The following is a 21,557-nucleotide window of genomic DNA, read 5'->3' on the forward strand; positions in this document are numbered from 1 at the left end:
TTCAGTGGTGACCTAGATGTACTCTAAGGACCCTTCCAGTTCTAAATCTATGGTCCAGGGACTATAAGCAACAGAATGAAGGAAAAAAATATAGAGACATAACTATATGTGCATATATATACACATGTATATAACATGTACATGTGATACATATGTGTCGAACATACAGAAATGCATTGTATGTGTGTATAGATATGTGTTCATATATGTAAGCATGTGGATATATGCATATTTTCTACATACATATGTATGAAATAGATGATGGGAGATTTCTCCTTTGTTCTGATAGACAGCTTTTTAGCTTGCTCATACTGCCTTTTACATTACTTTTGTAGATGATCTTTATGAGAAATAATTATCAGTTAAATGAGTAACTGATCTTTCAGCAAGTAGATAGGATCTGCTTTCTATATCCATATATATTTTGTGTATACAGATACACAAAATTTATTCCTCCTCGTTTTAAAAGGCTATGAGGGTTTGGGGCCATAGGAGGACAGAGTAAAGTCATGTGTACAAGGGACATAAGTATCCTAAATGAGAATATTATAGTAATACATATTTATTGCTCATAGCTTGACTCTTCACACCTGTACATCTTTTACATACCCTTCAACATATACCAAAAGCTCTCTCTTTCAGGCTTATTAATTTGACATTTTCTACAAATTGGGTATTTTATTGGGAAAGAAGTTCATAATGGGTCATACTCAGGATTATAGAAAACCCAGAGTAAAATCATCAACTTTTTCAAACCAAAAACTTATTTTGAGAAATCCTTTAGAAGTGCCTTCAATAATTAACTCTTAAATGTCAGACTTTGTTGGGTTTTTTTATTAATTTATCTAATTTCCTTATTAGGACTCATTTACACTGTATATTATGCTTAAATATAGTGTATCATATTATAGCTTAAATATTAGTGTAGTATATTATAGTTTAAATATAGTATACTTTAAAGTAATCTGCAATTCAGATTTAATTCCAAAATAGGTATGTTCTGTGCTACTTCCTTTGTTAAATTGTTAGGAGTAAAAAGACCTTTTCTTCAGTGCTTGGGTTCAGATTGATGATTAAGACATCATGTAACTAACACATCAAGAGATGTTAGTTTAATGTGACTAATCCATTGGTGGATGACTTAGCAGAAAATAGACCCTGAGGGACCGGACTAAAGGCAGGTAAGTTTAATGGAGGTGGAAGGGTTGATGAAGTCTCCAAATGTTTGCTTTTGGGGAAGCTACCTGGGAGTAAAGATTATTTCATTCATGGTATTTTTTAACCCCAGTACTTAAAACAGTGCCTAGCATGCAGTCAGTACAATAAATGCTTACTAATAGAAGGGTGTGAATCGTGGGTGATAATAAGTTGTTACAGGTCACTTAGAGAAATATGGTATACTCATGTTGGGGAAAATAGGGGTGGAAGGTTAAACAGATATTGGAGGACAAACTTGCCCCACTTCAAAATTTTTAGTAAAGGAAAACCACTCTTGTCGGTTGGTAAGATTATTAAATTCTATTTATTAAAAGCTTGGACATTCAGGAAAAAGTAAGAATATAGCTAGTTCTAGAATTAGAAGAATTCTAGGGAGAAATCTTGAAAACTATGGTTTTGACATCAAATTCTGATTAAGTTAGCAGTGTGTGTGTGTGCGCGCGCCTGTGCGCACGCTTAAAATTTTCAGAGTTCTCCTTGTCCAGTTCTTCTGCTCCTTGACTCAGATACTATGTGAATAAAGTTATCTGAACAATGAAAAACTGCAGGGAGAGTATTTTTTTAAATGGCTAAAGAGACAAGTGTCTCAATAAAACAGAACAAATAATACCTATGCCATTTTCAAAGAATAACTGTTAGCTGCTTACATTGCAATCATAAAATACTACATTAGTACTACTTAGCAGGGTTAGATATTATGTGGGGACTATAGCTATGTGAACTGGCAAGTCACCTTAACTCTCAGTGCCTCAGGCAGCTCTCTAAGACTATATAAGTTATATAGATCAATGTATAAACTTTTTAGGGCAGAAACTGTTTTGCCCCTAGCACAATTCAATAAATGCTTGTTGAACTGAATGAATCTGCATTAGTGTAGGGAATTTCCATACTAGGAGTTCCTCACAGTAATAAAATCACAGGTCTGGACCAAAAAAAACAAAAAAAGAGGTCGGGGAGTCATGCCAAAACTAAAGAATGCAAGAATCTTATGACTCCAAAAAGGTTGGGAATCACTGATGTAGGCTTATCAAAGATATGTATCCCTTGGACATTCAGAAAAAAAGTATACCAATGTAATAATGCTATATCCTATGTAATTACATTTCACCACATCATTTCAGGTCTTACTTTCAGGCCTAAAACATTCAGATAGTTGAAACAAATGTATTTCTTTGACTTGAATATTGAGGTACTTGCTTCAACAATTCCAGTGCAAGCTCTCCCAAACAATACACTACATAGGTCTTTATTGTTAAATGAATTTACTACCTGATAAATCTTCTAACTCTAATAATTTTTGCTTTTCAATAGAATATGAAATGAGTCATGGTTTTGATGAGTGTCTAATTCCAAAGGAATCAATCATTATGAACCAAGCCATGGAGAATGCTATGAAAGGTCACTCGTTTCTGCTCCACAGTGTCCACATGCATGTGCTATGTAATTATAGAGAAAATTTTTAAGAGGCCAACATTCAAACAGAAATCAGCAAAACCAAAAAAAAAAATTAAATTGCCAGTATATGTGTGTACATCTTCCAAGGAAGTCTTATTCCAGTGGCACTCCTGGTTTGGAGATGCTTGTGAGGCCTTAAAGACTAGACCAAAGTAGCACATATTCTAGCAGGCCCTATGTAGGGAGGGGCCTGGTGGCAGTCTAGGGTGTTTGTTATCTGAGGAATAGTCTAGCTAAAGTGAAAATGCTTAGCACCAGAAGGTCAGCCAAAAGGGGATGATTTTATTTTATTTATTTTGGTTATAGACAGTCATGAGAACTGTCTAAGATATGGCAGCATTGTGATATGTGTCAGTGAGGCTGTACCCACAACATTTTTTAAAAATGTAGTATACGTGCATATTCATTTAATTGGGAAAAGTCAAGTTTTGATAAATATCTACAGAGTAGGAACTTATATATAAGTAATACGCATACTTTAGAGGGAAAACTGGAATTTAAAAACAGTTATATTCTACCTAAAAAATAGAAATAATTTAACTTACATATGCTGGCTTGTTACTTGACAAAAAGCAAGCCATAAGAAATCTCTAGAAGCTGCATATGTCTTTTTAAATATTACCATATCCTCACAATGGTCTCTGAGCTACCATTCTGTTGTTCATTTCTTCCCTTTAATTCTGTTGAATTACTTCTCTCTTATGTTCTTTACTTCAAATGTAACTAACCCATCTAAAATAGCCACATCTGACTGGTCTCATTCCACAGAGCTATAGTCAGCCTGCCTTCCTAAACCTGTTTGCTACATAGGATTCCAAATCATTACCTGCTTCTAAAACCTTCATACCTGAAGGATTCTGCCTCAAAATACTTAAATTAATGTTTTATTTGTTTATTTGTGGACTATCAAATCAATTACCTATCCAAAAAATGTTGCATTTTTAGGCTCTGACACTATTAAAGAAGATATTATGCCTTGTCCTGTCACTGGCAAAATGCTGATCCAGTTGACTGTGACAGATATGGTCTGTTGGGTTAGAATCTCTTCTTATATCTCCCCAGCTCCATGTTGGCTCAGTCTGTTGACTATTTGCATTTTTAAAAAGTTCTCTTTAATTACATATTCACCCAATAGCACGTAACAGTTATTAAGATGCCATTCTAGATTATGGGGCAAATGTGTAATTAGTTTGTTCTTGAAACCTGAACTCTGGTACTTTTTCTTTTCTTTTTAAAAGAAATATATATGGAAGTAACCCAGGAAACAAATTCATTGGTGATCATAGAGGATAAGTACCACTTAAGTCTTTAATACATAAAAGCAAAATATTTTTTAAAATGAACATAAACTATTTTCAGCATATGATTTGATTATACTTTTTATCTTTTCTTCTCTTTTGGAGCCATTTAAATTCTCATTGTAGAATTTTATTCAGAAAATAGATTTCATTGACTAATTCTCATTTTTCTCCTCCCAAGAAATACTTTAGGTAATTCTGAATTTCAAATTGAAAAACAAAAAGCAGGGTTATGGTTAGGTAAGAAAAACCTACAACCCCTGTATTCATTTTCTACTTGGTAAAACAAAATTGCATATATGGGAAGGACAACACAGGTCTCTAACCCTCGGAAGGAAAAATAAAGTATGAAAATCCACAATTGAGAAAACAGATAAAGTGCAGGGAGATTATTCATAACACAAAATAATATTCATTTACCAAAAGATTTTTATAGGGTTAATTTAAATAATAACTTTTACTAAACTATGATTTGATTTACATTCAACTTTTTAGCAACATATCTATCACATTAGAAAAGGTACACATTATAAATATTTCCAGACAAGTATCTCAACAGTGTACCCTGATCTATGTTAATTTGCCTGAATGCCCTGGTGTTCTGCCCCCAAATTGAAAAGTCAGCTTCTTTTTTAGACAGTTGAATTCTTAGCTAAAGGTGTATCCAGATTAGAAAGTAGGTGAGAAAAGTCTTCGGTGCCTCAGAAGTTTATTTTCATTACTTATATCCTAAAATATATTTATTGTTCTGGGAGCAAGGAGATCTAGGAAGCTGAAATGCATTCATCTTGAATCTACATCTGCAATACAGAAAACAAAATCCTCTACTATTCAACAATAACAAAAAATGCTTCTTCTAAGGACACTCTCATATAGATTATAAAGTGGTAAAAAATATAGCTTTATTTTCCTCAACATGAATACTTCTGAGTAGGAAACCTTCGACTGCACTAAAGGATGTCACTGAATGTCTGCTGAAGTCCTCAGTAATAACTGGCTTTACTTTCTACTTTCAAAAGGTGAATTAAGGAGACCAGCTATGTAAATAGTCATTTAAACTTGTTTATATGATTTTTGCTGATGATCCAATACGCCTATGGACATGATAATACATCCACCTATATGTTCACACTGGAGCAGTGGCTTGAAATGTTCTATGATGTTACTGCAAGCTGACTTGGCATTTTGACTTGCATAATCCTAGATGTTAAATGAATATCATTGAACACAGCAAAAACTACTAGCAAAATGGAAATGGAGGAGTAATCTTTGCCTGGCTAACATACATCATAGTCTAGAATCTAAGACAGCATTCCCTATCCTAAACTTCTGTGACTTTTTATTTGTTTCATTTTATTAATCCTTAGATCCACTGAATTCTTTGAAACTGAGCAACTCAATCTTCTTTCAAATGAAATCAAACTTTGGCATGTAGTTCAATGGACTCCTGTCAGTCTTCTGTTGTTTTCCCTCATGCTATGAAGTTTCAGTGTGATTCTGCTATAAATCAGACTCTAGATGAACTGGAATTTCCACTGAAGCATGCCGACTAGTCTCAGTTCATATTATTTGTAAAGAATTGTAATATAGGTTGTTTCCTTCTTTCTGCTGCTTAATCTCAAAGTAGACCCCATTTTGGACTAAGTAGTGGGAGTTAGATGGGAACAGAACTACGTGGGAACCCTTTTAACTTTTCATCCTAGATCAAGAGGTTAGGGATTTGATTCAAATAAGAGAAACCCCTAATGATAATGGAGTTTCCCTTCTTTCTCTAAGCTGATTGGCCCATTCTCATTAACTTAATTTCACAGCTTGAATATTCTTTACTCGGCTGCATAGCATAAAAAGTATAGCCATTAAATGTTTAAAGTACAACAATTTAAAAAAATTAATCTTTCCACAAAATCTTAAATGGTAAATTAACTTTTCCATTGAAGATGCTATTATGTTTTATATGCTGTCAACCCCTAAATTTTTAGTATATATCATTTTATAAGGACCCCAAATGAAATGGGATTTCATTTCAAATGAAATTATCAGGCTATCTATTTTAACAACTGCATTTCTCTATTATTTATTCATGTCTAAAAGAAATATAAACTTAGATTATGTAAAAGAACAGTTAACATTAATGCAAATCAACTTGAATCTCACCTATTTTTATTAGTTAAATTCTTGGCTTAGGGAAACATAAGTGGAATGTGTGCTTATTTTGGATGTTCATTTCCCTAGCATATTTTTCTCCTACATGGTCTAAAATCACAGGTACTGAGAGAGCAAAGGGCCTATTTGCTCAGGGCACGTATCTTAGTGATCCAAAGATTAGGACTGATCTTTAGCAGAAATGCTGATTATCTAGGTCCCCAGCTACCTCTCAAGGAATTTTTTCCACCAAGAAAAAAATCTACTTGATGGGCAAATGGATTTGCCAGGAGATTCTCTTCTGCTTCCAAGACTTGATTCAATTAAGTTCAGTTAATAAAGAACTGCTAAAGGAGTCTTGGACTTAGACACATATCTTACCAACTAAAAGTTAGCATACTCATGACTTTTCAGACATAATAGCTCTAATAAAAGATAATCATTACTGAGTAATACTTCTTACAAGAGATGATCAGCTAGAAACACATATATCTTGGGAAACACATCTGTAGTTTAAAGATGAAGGTAGAAGTGGGATACTTGAGGTTTCAGTATTTACTTGGGGTTATACTATGCTGCCAGGGTACCTATACAAAAAATTCACTTAATCTATATTTTGAAAACATTGGGATTAGTTATAACAGGCCTAAGGAAGACCAGTGATGTACTTCCCCACAGCAGTGTGCTAAAAGTTGTCTGGCAGGTAGAAATGGATTACATGCTTATGAGGTTTTAAAAGAAGTATAGCATATGTTTTAAGCAAAAGACGAACTAGCTTGTGGCTATCCTAAGGTTCCAACTAACTCAATGGTTCTCTATTAATGGAACAAATTTATCATTAATTCTTGGAAAAAACCTAACAACCTATATTTTTTCTAGGGATGTATAGGTCATGTATATATTATGCTTTAAGTGTGATATGTCCATATATTTAGAGAGATTTCATTATATATATTATTCTGATCTCACACAGGGCAAGTGTAAAGTCTATTTGCCTTTCAGGTAAGAAAATTGTATTTGGAAAGCATGTACACATCATATACATTCACCCAGATATTGCTGGCAAAATTCATTATGCAGGAAACTTTTCTTTGCTCAAATACACAACAACAATCAAGTCATAAAACACAGAACCAATAGCCAATCAATAAAAAATATGCCTGCCTTTGGGCTTAATTCAAGCAAGCCATTCATTGAGCTAATGTGATGGACCTGTCAAACCCAGTACAGCATTACAGACATTCTAGCAACATCAAGTGAACATGCAATGACAAATGACAATACACCCCTTCGCCATGCTTTGACTGGCTTGTCTCACACACAAAAAAACCTAATTTGATAGCTTTGCCAGTTTTCCTTAAGTCACACTTGAAATACATAAGAAGTAACTGTTTGCCTGGGTGAGATTGGATACCTATCAAATGCTTCTTACATTCCAAGGAAAAGATGTTTTTATAGGTCCCTTAAGTTCTTCAAAAACCCTAAAATTGTATTATGGCAACCAGCCCTCTATTATATGTTCATCTCTGCCCAAAAAGGACATCTTCATTCTTACAGACAAATTCTCAGAGCCATTAAGAATGCCCAAGGTCAATATCATGTGATCTGTTACTAAAGACTATTGTGGAGAATCTGTGAGGTGCTTGTCTCAAGAGCCTTTTGAATAGTTCCAAGAAAATTGCAGTTCAATTTCTTCAAAGGCCCAGAATCTTTAATTTGATGAGGACTTTGTGCTGATAAAAGGTAAAATTTTGCCACAGTGGGAAACGATAATCTTCAGCACAGATCTCTCCCTCTCAAGAAGTCACACAGAGTGATGTATGATTACAGGGTAAATGCCAGAGTTAATTTGTTAATAGTTCACATGATGGCAGGTGTCTGTCTTTATTCTACTGCTAACCAGCAGATATTATCAAAGCCTTCTTCATTCCTGCACCTCTCTAATGTTAAAAGAGTTTTTGTTTTTTTAGAATTTTCTCTCCCACCCCACTTGAGTCTCTTCCCTCACAGTGGTTTCTCATTACTGATGTCCTGATGTCTTGCTGGATAAAGGTACAGAGTGCCCCAAAAGTTTCAGTGCGGTTTTAAGCTTTAATAGACTTTTAAGACACCTTATATAAGTGGACTAAGAGGAAACTCTAGAGTAGATGTTGCTGCATAACTCTGTGTGCTGAATCTAATTTCATGAATTATTTTATTAATCTCACATTTCCCCCCAAATACATATCTTGTCCAAATAGGCCTCCCTTTCCCTATTCCCTTGCTGCTAAGGATGGCCTGTCACAAAATGTACCCTTGCAATTTGTCACACATACATACACTCTACAAACCACACCATAAGTAGCATTTTAAGAATGATCTTTTCATGGCAATTTAGGGTACCATCCATTGCATTTGCCTTGATGTTATATTTTCATGTGCTGTAAGTATTATGTTAAAAAAAGTTAAATCGGGATTTATGTTCAGTATCAAAAGCAATCAATTAGACCAAATGTGCAAGATCTGCCTACTATTTGAACATCAAAAAAGGACTGTTACACAGATGAGAGAATATTCCAGTAGTTTTTCTGAACTAAAATTGCTGCACTAAAAAAGGAATTACATACTCAAGTTTTACCAATCTAAAATTAAGGGCCATTGTCCAGTGATATGTGTGGGCAATAAAAATATCTAAACCAAATAAGAAACTACACATAAATTCACAAATCCCTGTCCTTTATAAAACTTCAATGAAAACTTGAATTTGTAGGAGGTAAGTGCAGTTTGAGGCATCCAAATTGTCAAATAATTCCATAAAAGAAAAACATTACATTATTTATTTTAAAATGTTTAAGAGGCTGCCATAGAAGAAAGCAATTAAATTATAGATTTATAGTTAACCTTATTCAGCTGGGGGTGGGGAGATAAGGTCAAGTATACACTTATTCTGAGAACATGGATAGAAACTCACAGAAATAAACACATTGAAGAATCTTATAATTAAACAGAAGGCTGAAATTATTGTCATTATAATTACACACAATGTGAGTATTTGAAAATTTAGCATACTAGATATATCGTCATAAAGTAATTTAGGGTTCTTGTGCATTAGTAATGATGGATAACATGAGAATTTTCTGTGTGCCAACTGTAATCTCACAGAATCTTTTCATTTATAAAGCTATCCTGAGTTTGTCAGTTTCACCATCATCTTAATTAGCCTTTTGACCCTGTCTGTCTTCTCATCCAGCATCAAAAAAAACTGAAGACAGAAGTATATTTAAAATTTGATATTTTACCTTTGGCATATGATTGTTTTTTGGCTTTATTCATTTAGAACTGCATCCTGACAACAGTTTGATTTCTTTGGAGGTTTCTATAACCTTGAAAACTTTCTTCTGGGGGTGTAGGGAGGGGGGTGGAAAGAAGGAAAAAAAGTCCAAGCCAACAACACTCTATGCTCCAAGAGATAGTGAGATCTGAACTGTAGCTGCCTAAATGGCTTTTAAAAAAAAAGAGAGTTTATTTTTGTGATTGCTAAAATATAGCTTTTTAAAGATCAGGAATTTATCTGGCTTTATAAGATCACACAAGAACACTGTAGCTGCAACATGCTAACAACAGACCTTTGTGAAAATGGAAATGAAAACTACTGATTAAGCACGCCACTGTTAACCTTATGGAGGAACTGAGAGACGACAGGCCAGGCGTATAGAGCAGTGCCTGCTGCTGATGTTACTGGTTCAGGAGTGTCATATAAAGTAACTTGCTTACCTGTCTGATAGATACAGCATGCCTCAGCCACACATGCAATTTTTTATTTATTCATGAAACATTGTTTAATTAAAAAAAAGTCATTACCAGAAGAAGCACTCTTTATGGCAACTAAGCATGCAGAGCATTTTTAACATTCACAACGTGTCCTCAGAAAATGGAATCGGCGAATTGCATTTAATTGAAATACAGTTTTCCAGGGGACCTGTTGTTATGGCAATGGATACAAAGATTACTACTGACTTCCTACTTATGGCATTGACCCTACTGACCCTACATTAACTCCTCGATGTCAGTGTCTGTCTGTCTGTCTGTCTGTCTCTCCATCTCCTCCTTCTCTTCCCCCCTCTCTATTTCTCTCTCTCCATCTTCCTCTTCTCTTCCTCCTTCTCTCTGCCTCTCTGTCCCTCCCTCTCCAGCTCCCCCTTCTCTTCCTCCCTCTCTCTCTCTCTCTCTCTTTCTCACTCTCTCTCTTCCTTTCTCTCTCTCTCTCTCTCTCTCTCTCTCTCTCTCTCTCTCTCATACACACACAAACACACACACACACACACACACACACACACACACACACACGTTTACCCTTTCTGTGTTTTGACACCACTCCTAGGACACTGTCTGTCTCTAACTTCAGGTAAATTCTGACACGTTCTTGTTCTGAATAATGTCTGGGAATAACCAAAACCAGTCTATTTTCTTTTGAATGCTACATATGCCCCCTCTTCACATCTCACACCCTACCCTTTCCCAGATTCAGAGCTGAGTCTTTTTGTTTGACTCCCAAATTTAAAATAAAGAGTGAAGGAAATCTTTGTCCTGATGCACAAGGGAACAGACTTGAAAGGTAGGTAGCTAGCTGAATGACTGTCTTCCACTTTCTGCCTCAGAGTTAGACAAATAACTATTACTATTAAGCCTTGCTATGTGACCTTTGACAAGACACTTAACTTTTCTGGGCCTGAATTTCCTCATCTGTAAAATGAGGAGGTCAGTCAAGATGATACTGATCTCAAAGATGCCTTCCAACTCTGAGTTTATGAATCCATAACATGATGTTGGCAGTGCACTGTAAGGTTGTGTGTGTGCGTGACATGTACTTGTGTATTTGTGTGTGGAGAGATCTGGAGAGTATGTTAAGGGGCACAAACCATCTCTGTCTAATGAGTTATGACAGAGACTTAGCATTTATCTGGCTAAAGCATTCATACTTCTCTTTTATAGCTCTATAATAACCAGTATCCATACAACTGAACTTTTCTGTTTTCTCTATCACTCATGCAGCTTCACCAAGATCAAGGTAGAATATCCTTTCCCATCAATTTCATAAATGTACAAGTCCTTATCAATAGGAAGAGAGGACTTACCTGTCACTGTAGGCAGCCGCAGTGGCGGTGGCGGGTTGGGCATACCGGTAGGCAGCATAACCACCCTAAAAAAAAACAACAAGTTTGACTTGAGGAAGGCAAAAAGATCGAAAGCATTAACTGACAGACACTGAAGCAATGCTCGAAGGACTATTACACAAATACTAGCACTCTAACTACAAGATTAATTTAAACTAAATACAGAGAGGTATAAGTAATAATCACACTAGACAGTTAAATAGTTTAGTATCAACCCCATTTGCATGTCAAGGTTTAAGTTTTAAATCTATCTAAAGGAATATTGTTTGGATGCAAGTTTTGCACTGAACTTTCTTGTACATGTTTTGTAAGGACATTAATTACCCTTATGTATAAATGCTAATACTGTTTAGTCAACATTTCTCAATGTTCAGCATGGAGAGATTTTTTAAATTAATATTTTCAGCCAATGATAAGTCACACACCATGACATATCACTGTGATTCAGCCAGCATATTTGTTTTATGTTGAAAATGTGATAAAGTCTTCTAATTTGTAAATAAAATCATTATTGTGAAGGAATGTGAAAATAATTAACATTTACTTGTACGTAACAGTAATTGCAGCTGTTCAATTAAGCAAAGAGGACAAGTGAATGTACATATTTGAAAGGAATTGTGAGCAGTGATGCATTGATTTATCAGACTGTGAAAACAGACCTTCTTGCTCAACAGACCATGGTGATACATCAACCATTTCCAAATGATCTTAGCACAATTAACAAATGGCACCTAGTCTCCATAGATAACACAAAGACAACTCAGATTCTAATGATAATTCATCATCCCATAATTCTCTGGCATTGTGGGCTATGCCCCACACCTAACAAATAGGACCCACTGCTGGGATGACATACTTCTCCCTACCAGTATCTGATGGCCAGCCGTTGGCCAGGCCATACCCACGGTACTTAGGTCAAAGGGGTTCTCATACTGAGACAGGGATAGGAGTCCAAATTAGCAGGTATTCGGTGCAGACTGCTTCTGCTCTCAATTGATATATCAAGTTGGGGACAGGTTAGAGAGGTGAAAGATGGCAGCTGCTCTAAGTAAAATTCTGCTATTTTTTCTGGTTATGTTAGTTCAACTTGGTTGGGGACCAAATTTTAAACTAGAATGTAATGGCGATTGCCATGTGTTAAATACCACCTTTGCAGTCCCTCAGAGCTGCACCAAGACAATCTTAAATTTCATGAGAAATGGTTGCTTTTTTCAAGCGGCTTTCCCTTCTTTCCCTAACCCCAAGCTATTTGGGTAAATTTATATGTTTGAGTTTTTTTGTCTGCTTATAGATATACTGAATACTTGGTTTTCTTGAAAGAAGTCCCTTTTCTGGGGTATCTTTAAAATTGTCCCATTAAGTCATTTTGATAGGAGACTAGTGGTACTTTGGTACAAACAAAGGTACCCGCATTTAAAAAAAATGAGGTTAAGAGAAAAGGTCCAAGGGACCACTGTGTGACTAAAACAATTTGCCTTCCAACTGAGGATCAGAAACTGGAATAAAATTAGTTGAATCGGTTTGTTCCAGGTCTGGATCAAATATCATAAAACCAAAGCACTTTTCATTCTGGCAAAAAGTCAAAAATTCTGCCAAATTCCACGTTACAGGATAGGGATACAGAGATTTAGATTTTTTTATGCTATTTCCTTTATGCAACATTTTTCAGATTTTATATTGTACAACCAAGGACCAAGTACACAAGCCAATGTTTTGAAAGTCAGGTTCAGCCAAGAATTGACTAGCAGATTTCTGAGAGGCATTGACAATGAGATACATTTGAGGATGTCGGCTTCTAAAATATATTTTTCTGGTAAAATTTTTCCACCAGTACTTTCATGTCTCAGAAATCGTGATTCAGTGAGTATAACAGCTCAGTAAATATTTTTATGGTCCCACAGCTCTCCAATAATACTTAGAATCTATGTGTCCCTTCCTTCTAAGCTGGTAGGGATGTGAGTCAATAACAGTGACAAAGATGGGAGTGGTAGAAACTAATATCTTGAAAAGGCCTGAAAATAGATCACCCGGTCTGTGTTGGCATGTTCAGACTATAAACAACATCTATGCCATTATATTTGTGGTCCTTCTGTCCAATGAATACAGCCCTTTGGAAATCTTTAATGGAGTCCTTTATCTAGCCATCTTTAATGGATATGGATTCATGCTAAGAGACATTTCTGGCTCTCCATATGACAGAGCAATGAATTGGATCCTTTGTTTCTTAGAAGTCTATTCAAAGAGCCTCTCACTCATAAGTCAAGGCAACAATTTATAAAAGTCCTAAATAGATAATGGGTCTAAAACAACAGAAGTACATTTTGGTCTTGACCATAAGTCTAGCTGATAACTGGAACATGTAATAAAGGGGGAGGGAGGAGGATTAAGTGGCTAGGAACCTTGACGCCTGCATTTTGAGAAATTTTTTCTTTGAATTTTTTCCTATGAAATTCCTATTAAGAGCATGACATATTTGTGCATTAACTCAGTGTACATGTGCACATACTGTAAAATGATCAAAAAATTACAAATTACTTTAATTTGCTTCTCTAACAGGTGACTCTAATCAGTTTTATTGCCTCATATTTTGTAGCTCACTGAGCATAACTAGAGCTCTTTCAAGGTTCCATAGAATTGTCTAGCAAGGAGAGTTCCTAACTACCCAGTGGCCAGGCTATTTTCACATAGAATTGGTTCTTCAAAATAAATGACATCCTCTGACAATTGTGTGTGTGTGTGTGTGGCTATTAACACAATACAGGAAAACAACAGAATGTGGAATGAAGAGTTTAATTTTAAACTGTTGCTTATAACATTTATTTCTCAGGTGCTGTGGGAGAAATATAAAGTTCTATGTAAATATAAATTTAGCTATTTTAAAGTGCTGTAATATGAAATCCTATATAAAAACATCAAAAGTCAGGTTCTTCCATTTCTTACCGGAGTAACTGATAGCTATATTAAGACTACTAGGAGGCCATCTGGGAAATTAGTTTCATAATACTTTAATGAAGGAGTATCAAACTTATAAAGAATTGGTTTCCTGTGGGCCACATATTGAGTTAGAAAATCACAAGTTAACATTATCTTTGTTGTACTGTAGTTTTATATATTCTGTTAAACATTTCCCAATTACATTTTAATCTAGGTCCAGTGGCCCTTAGCCTCTTGCTACGTGCAGATGCAAATCTGATACCTGTGCTCTGGTGCCTTGGGTAAATAATGGGAATTATCCTGGTTATCTAGGGTGAGGCAAAGGAAATCTGAATTTGTTCTACAGGTGACTATAGCATATGTTAAGTAGAAGCATTCTGTATTAAAAATTCAGTTGGACTTCATTTTGTACATTAGGGGCCTTAGGGATAATATGCTCCTTTATATGGATCAAATTGCTATAAATCAATTTATATTCTAAATGTACCAGGGAGATCTTTCTATTTAAAAGTACTCTTAACCGAATCCTTTTAGGAAGTGAAATATAGCTCTGCTAATTATCTGTTTAACAACCTGAGGTTTTCACATACTGGGTTTTCTTAAGATGGGTAGGCAGAAGATGGGGGGAGGGAAGGAGAAGAAAGGGACAGCTGTTGAAACCATATAAGTTGGTCTTAAGAATATGACATGGTTCTACATGCCTGGGCCCAAGTTTTTAAAATTATTATTTTCTCCAGCACTTTTAGAAAAGTGAATTTATTTGTTTAATAATCTTTAACCTGAGCTATCATCAGTTTTTAACTGGCAGAGAAAGACTAGTTTGAGTTGTCCGAAAATTCCTACTTTCACTTTCTTTTCACTCTCTACTTTTATTTTCTGGTTTCATTGCAGTTCAAGATGACTATGGCCAAAATCTTTGCATCCTCAGGCAGTCAAATAGTAACCATTCCACTACCTCATTTCCCTTTGTAAGATCAGTAACTTCAATAAAATCCACCAGCCCAGGGAATTCCTTCAATATGGTGAAGAATGTTGGGAAAATCGGAGCAATGTGTGGGCCCAGGTTAGAATGATGTACAGAGGGCTTGGCTCTACTGCATTAACACCAAAGAAAGCTAAGCTGACATTGAGACTCAGTTTAGGTTACTGGTTTAACTATTTGTGTTGAATTCGGGTAATCCACTCACTATGGCAAACATCTAATCAATTCAGTATAACAATCCATTTTGTTCCCTGAATTGTTGAGTAGCTCCAGTGAAATCAATGCCTGGTTTTAGGACTGGAAAAATATGGCAAATATGGCTTAAAGCTGGGCCTTTCTAGGGAAGAAACAATTGATGTGGCCATTCTGGAGATTTTAATGATCCATCCATATTGGTGTGTAGAGTACTGATAGGTGATCTACTACTGTGTTGAATCAGTTGTGAAGCCAGGTGAAGTGATTGTAGTGTTTGGGCTATGATTTGGGTCAGTTATAGCTATGGTCTAAGTGTTAGAAAATAAATGTAAATTTGTAGATATTCATTGAGGTTCTATAATTAATAAAAATCAAAACTGGAAAATGTCGTTGCCTAGGTCCTTCCTCCTTTGCCTGTATGAAAAAAAAGGCCCCCGCCCCAGAGTTTGCTTGTTAGTAGGATTTCACAGCAAATCCACAGTCAAAGTGATGAGTTTTTCCATCAAGTTGGGACTTCATACCTGCAGTAACTTATTGCCATACACAGGCTCTTGATACACTACTCTATAAGGAAACAGAAATGTAATGTTTTCAATGCAAAAAATGAAATAAATAAAAATGCTTAAGTCAGACAAAATCCCAGAGCAATTCATTTACAAGTTTGCTTCCACCGATATATAGATCAATGTACACATAGCTATACATACAGAGCAGATAGGTGTGATTGATAACCAAATGCCAAGACATAAAAAGATATTTTCTGAATCTTAGTTGTGATTTTGTGAATTGGGAACTCCTAAGAAAGAAAAGTAATGCAAAACTCATAAAACGAAATTGCTATATACAGTATGGATATGCTTTTAAATAAAAAGAAACGATAATTTCATGGCTTCTGATTCCTCAATACATATTTAAATGGGTCATATTAACTTCTTATTCATAAGAGCCATACTCATGTCTTTAGTTGCATATAAGACCCTCTGAGAACTTTAGATTGTGGGCTAATTACTGTGAATAAAGTAATACAATTTCGGTGAGGTCCAAATTTGTGTAAATAGTGTCCTGAAGTAGTGGCATGTGTTCAAACTCGCACTATACAAAGTTATAATTATGTAAAATATAGTCGTTTGTTTTAGCCGAATAGAATTATTAAGTCCAAATTTGAATACAATTGCCATTTAAAGGAATTCATTTATTCACACTAATTGGGCCCTTGCTATAATAGTACTAGTACAATCATATTTGGATATGTTTTCAACAAATTGAGATTGATAAAAGACCACCAAAGTTTCATTCATTTGGCTCAACCTGAAAACTAAGAACACAATGAAATAAAGAGGTTACCAACCTGCCCTGTTACTTTTAGTTCTTTATCATAAAGGACATTAAATGATATCCTTTTACAGTAAAGGAGAACACACTTACGGCAGGTGTTTCACTTTGGCCTAACACATCTTTCTTTGGCTTCTGGGCATAGTGGTACAGCATGGGAGGTGGCAGTGGGGGAAACTTTTGGTCAGAAAAAATTATTTATTTAAAGGTAGGTCTATTTGTTCATGTGACAGGAGAGATTCTACCCCCAGTCCTCAAAGGTCTAATACAGATACCCAATTATAAGCACCCTATAGAACCCTGCCTTAAAAAATAGGATTTTTGTGTTTTGGATTTCTTTCTCTTATTTTGTTTAATGGAACAACCCTCTTGTCTATATTGACATCAAAGAATTGTTGAGCTTTGTATTTAAGAGGTATTGACTGATTCTCTTATATTTTTCTCCCTTGCCAAAATTAAAGAATATCCTGCCTTGTTGTACTTGTTAAATGTTTCAAGTGCAGATATTGTGTGTCTCCACAAAACATTTTTTTGTGTAAGATTCTTGAGAGTTAAGAGCCACATCTTATATGTTTGTGGTCTCCTCCTCAAGCCAAGTGTCTAACATAGTATTTTGTGAACAACAGGTGCTCGGTCAATACACTGAATGTGATGGAATAGATTTATGCTAAGGTCACAGGTCAGGGAATGTTAACTTCTGGTACTTATTACTGAGCTGTCTTTGTCCCTTCAGTCTTACTATGTCAATTAAGTCCCTGGTACTCCTCTTTGGTTTTCAGATCCATGGATGAAAGGCATTACTTCAATTAAAAATGGTAATTAACACTGTTGTCAAGCAGCGCTTTGAGGATGACAGGATGACCTTAAGACATTACCTAGTTCAAACTTCCTTTCTTTACAAATGAGGAAACTAAGGCCCAGATTGGCAAAGTGACTTCCCTAGATAATGTCATTAGTAAAAAGCTGAGTCAGAATCTGAACCAGATGTTTTGGCTCCAAATCTAACACTCTTTCCACTGAATCACATCAACCTGAAGTTCTGAGTGATAATATGATTTTATACACTGTTTTCTATTGTTAAGCTATTGTTTTTTATTTATATGCTATGATGATACTGTTCTAGAACCTCATGACAGCAGTATTTGCTATCTACTGTTGTTGTTTAGTCCTTTCAGTTGTGTCCCGCTCTTTGTTACCCCATTTGGGTTTTCTGGCAAAGACACTGGAGTGGTTTGCCATTTCCTTCTCCTGCTCATTTTACAGATGAAGAAACTGAGGCAAACAGGGTTAAATGACTTGCCCAGGACCACAAAGCTAGTAAATGTCTAAGCCTAGATTTGAACTCAGGTCTTCCTGACTCCAGGCCCAGGGCTCTCTCCACTTCACCCAAGCTGCCCTATATTATAGCATTTGTTATAATTGAGTTTACGTTGGCTGTAATTTAAGGGAGTTTAACTGCTGAAGAACCAAACAAAAGTCTATTATGCTGTATAAGGAAGTCTCATGACATGGTCTCCTAAGAACAGTGTTGACATGAGGCTTCCCTTTGGGCCATTCACAATTTATCAGATCTAGTGATTCAGTGCTTGCTTCAGAAGTCATGCTGTTTCAAGGCACAAGCAACAAAGAAATTAATTTGAAGGTCACAAACCAGTTTCCTCTCTACTCTTACCCACTTTATCCATCTGAAGGCAAATTTTAATGCCCTCTGCTTTCTAAAGCAAACTGAATAATAGAGTCTCACAAAGGGTAGCATCTTCATGACTCCAGTAAAGTGCTGCTATCACATACATCATTATTTTACCTAGTGCTACTTTTTTCCTTTGTCTCCCTCTCCGCCCTTGTCGCTCCTTATTCTAGCTGGTGTTTTATTGCTATCACTAATAACATAGGCTACAAATGAACAACCTTTTGAACATAGGAGTTCTATTAGAAGGTTTACTAGTAGAACCTTCTCAACTTCACTTTATCTCATTTTTAAGCAGTTCATTTTTTGAACATTGGGGGAATCATTTATTTTTGCTTTTTTCCTTTAAAATTCTCCAATCAGATCCAAGCAAATCACCTAGAATTCTGACTTATTGCAATAACACCTGACAGTTAGCCCTATGGTTTTCCATATGTTCTAGCCTTGCCAAATATGTGACAATATCCCCTAAAGAGAACTGATTCCTATGTATGTAGCCCTTTCTGCAGTTGAATTGATTCTTCTTTCCCTTGGCCTATAAAACCAGTGAATCTCAATGTAAAACTGGGCAGGGGTTGGAGATAAAGGGGAGCAGTTAAAGCAAAACAAATATATCCTTTCAGTATTTTTCAAAATATCTATTATAAAAAAATTAATCAACTTAGGATAAAGATTTATACCAATGTATCCTTGCACATATTATACAAAATACAATTTTTAAATTCCCCAGAAGTATGATAGCATCAAATGGTGCAGTTTAGCTGCATGTGAAAAAAAAAAACACATTAAAACAAACAAAAAAACCTTGTAGGGATTTGCCCTTAACAATTGTACAGGTATTCCCTGACAGCAACCACCAAAGCTGTCCATTCCTGGGCTAGCCAAAAAACCTGGTGTAAGTCACTGTGTAGGAAATTTCATAGGGAAGGAAGCAGTGCTGAGTGAACAAAGTGCTGGTCTTGGGAGTCAGGCACTTGAATTCAAATTCTACCTGCAACACTTATTAGCTGTGTTAACTATGGGCAAGTCACCTGACTTTTCCAAATGTAAATCTCCCCATCTGTAAAATAGGAATGATCATACTTGCAGTATCTGTCTCACAAAGTTGTGAAACTCAAACAATGAATGTAAAGTGTTTCGCAAATCTCAAAGCACTATATGAATGTCAATTATTATAATGGGAAATATCTAAAAACGGGAATAAAAAGTGTGAGGTAATAAACATGACTCTCAGACACTGTTCATCAAAATGTCTCAACCTTGAATAAGGAGATAGTAGTAATGACAACTTTGACTCATTCCTAATGTCAAGCACGGAATCTTAGTTGGAAGGCACTTGAGAGGCCAATCTTTCACTCAATGCAAGTATACCTTTTACAATTTCAAAGCTTGTCAAGTGAGAGTTCACTACTTTCAGAGGCAGCCTTTTCTATTATTGGATAGCCTTAATTCATAGAATCATAAGATTTAGGAAGGAACCTTAGTGATCATCCATTGCATATTATGGGGCCTCTCTTTACATATGAGGAAACTGAGGCCCACAAGTTTCTGTGATAACTAGTACTAAGTTCTTTCCTATACCGTACTTCAAATATGACTGTAACTTGACATTTTAGCCTCATTTTGTCCTTTGGAGTCAAACAGACCAAGTCTATCTCTTCCACATAACAGCCCTTCAAATATTTGGAGATAGTTATCGTTTCTCTTAAATCTTTTCTCCAGATAAGGAAGAACAATACTAGATAAAAATGCAGGAGAGAAACAACAAAAAAGACAAGAAATACCAATGGTAGGTGATCTTAATCTGTCTTTGTGGCTTTATTGTAACAAACGAATCCATAAATATGTCACAATTACCATTATTACTTAACCCTCAGCTGGAACTGGCAAGTTTGAGGCATGGATAGAGAACAGGGAAAAAAGGATAAAAGGAAGGAAAAGCGAATAAATGGGGTGGAGAAAGGAGGAAAGGACTGGTAGGATGCAGGAGGATGCCACAAACAATTTCCTCAATGGCCATTCAATGGCACCTGTGCTATAAACTTACTAGCCTCCACTAGAACATTGGGAAAAAATAACTTTTTTGCTAAAAAACTTAAAAGTTACTTAGCAGACTTGAATTTTGAAACATAGCTCCTCCGAGGGCTTCCCTCAAATATATTATACCATTGTTTTGAAGGGAAAGTTCCAGGAGAAAAGAAGACTTATCGAAAAGAAAAGTTCCATGCAGTCTGGAATTTTCCTTGCCTAAAAATTTGACCTAGTCTTAAAATGATCTACTTCTGTCACAGTAATATGACAATTATGGGTGTGGCTTAGCTTCTCTTTGAGAAGCTCTCACCTATTGTAATTCTCTTTTTCTCAACTCAGGGTGGCTAGAATCAAAATGAATTATGGAATTCAGCATTCCCATGGGAAGAATGAAACATTCAGTAAACTGTTCTCATATAAGTGCATTAGGCCTTTCATTCATAAATAGATCCTTTGTCTTTATTTGCTGTTGATGGTATTGCTTCTTTTTTTGGCAAATGTTTTTTGTCTGTTTCTCAGTTCCTTTATTTGATTTCATTTTCTTTTGTTCTTTTGCTTATGTAATTCTCTCTGTACTCTTCCCTCCCTAACACTTTGGCTAACTAGAGTTTCTAGGTATTTAAATTGTTTTCCTCCCTCAAAGAATTTACTGTTTTTGACTCTTTTTAATGGGACTATTTGCCTTTCAGAATCCTTTTTTTTTCTTCAAAAAGCTTCAGTTCACACCATTTTAAATAGTTATTAAGTGGGCTTTAGTTGTTCAGTGATCAGCCAAGAGCTCATCCATCCAAGTTGGTGCTCAGCAGGAACATAATGAATTCTGAACCATCTGTTGATTCACTCTGCTAATTTCTATACACCTAGACATCACTAAGTCTCTTTGATAGACACTGCAGGTAGTTAGAACAATGTAACACAGATGAATAAGGAAACACATTTTTGTGGAATAGGAAGAAAAGGAGGGAAAGGGCTCTGGGAGTTTACTAGATAGTCACCAAAGAATTTGGGTATATCCTTCCCACCCATGCCTCAGGAGAAAACATACACAGATATTACTAAATCTAACACTAAGATTCATTCTTCATTGTCAAAAAGCTGGTTCTTTAGTTGTGAATATCATTTATTTAGTT

The 21,557-nt window shown here is 35.6% G+C and overlaps 1 protein-coding gene across 9 annotated transcripts in view; it reads right to left on the reverse strand.

Moving 5' to 3' along the window:
- Nucleotides 1–21,557, reverse strand: part of RBFOX1 (RNA binding fox-1 homolog 1) — a 388,542-nt gene that overhangs the window by 25,763 nt on the left and 341,222 nt on the right. For 8 of the 9 annotated variants that reach the window (XM_036738289.1, XM_036738294.1, XM_036738295.1 and 5 more), the window contains 2 exons: nt 15,899–15,941; nt 11,228–11,292 (listed from right to left, as the gene is read on the reverse strand). In XM_036738289.1, the coding sequence (XP_036594184.1) occupies nt 11,228–11,292; nt 15,899–15,941 (108 nt within the window). The remainder of the gene's footprint in view (nt 1–11,227; nt 11,293–15,898; nt 15,942–21,557) is intronic. The other variant, XM_036738287.1, reaches the window with a different exon arrangement.

Source organism: Trichosurus vulpecula, chromosome 9 (genome assembly GCF_011100635.1).
Source record: "Trichosurus vulpecula isolate mTriVul1 chromosome 9, mTriVul1.pri, whole genome shotgun sequence".
NCBI classification, from domain to species: domain Eukaryota; kingdom Metazoa; phylum Chordata; class Mammalia; order Diprotodontia; family Phalangeridae; genus Trichosurus; species Trichosurus vulpecula.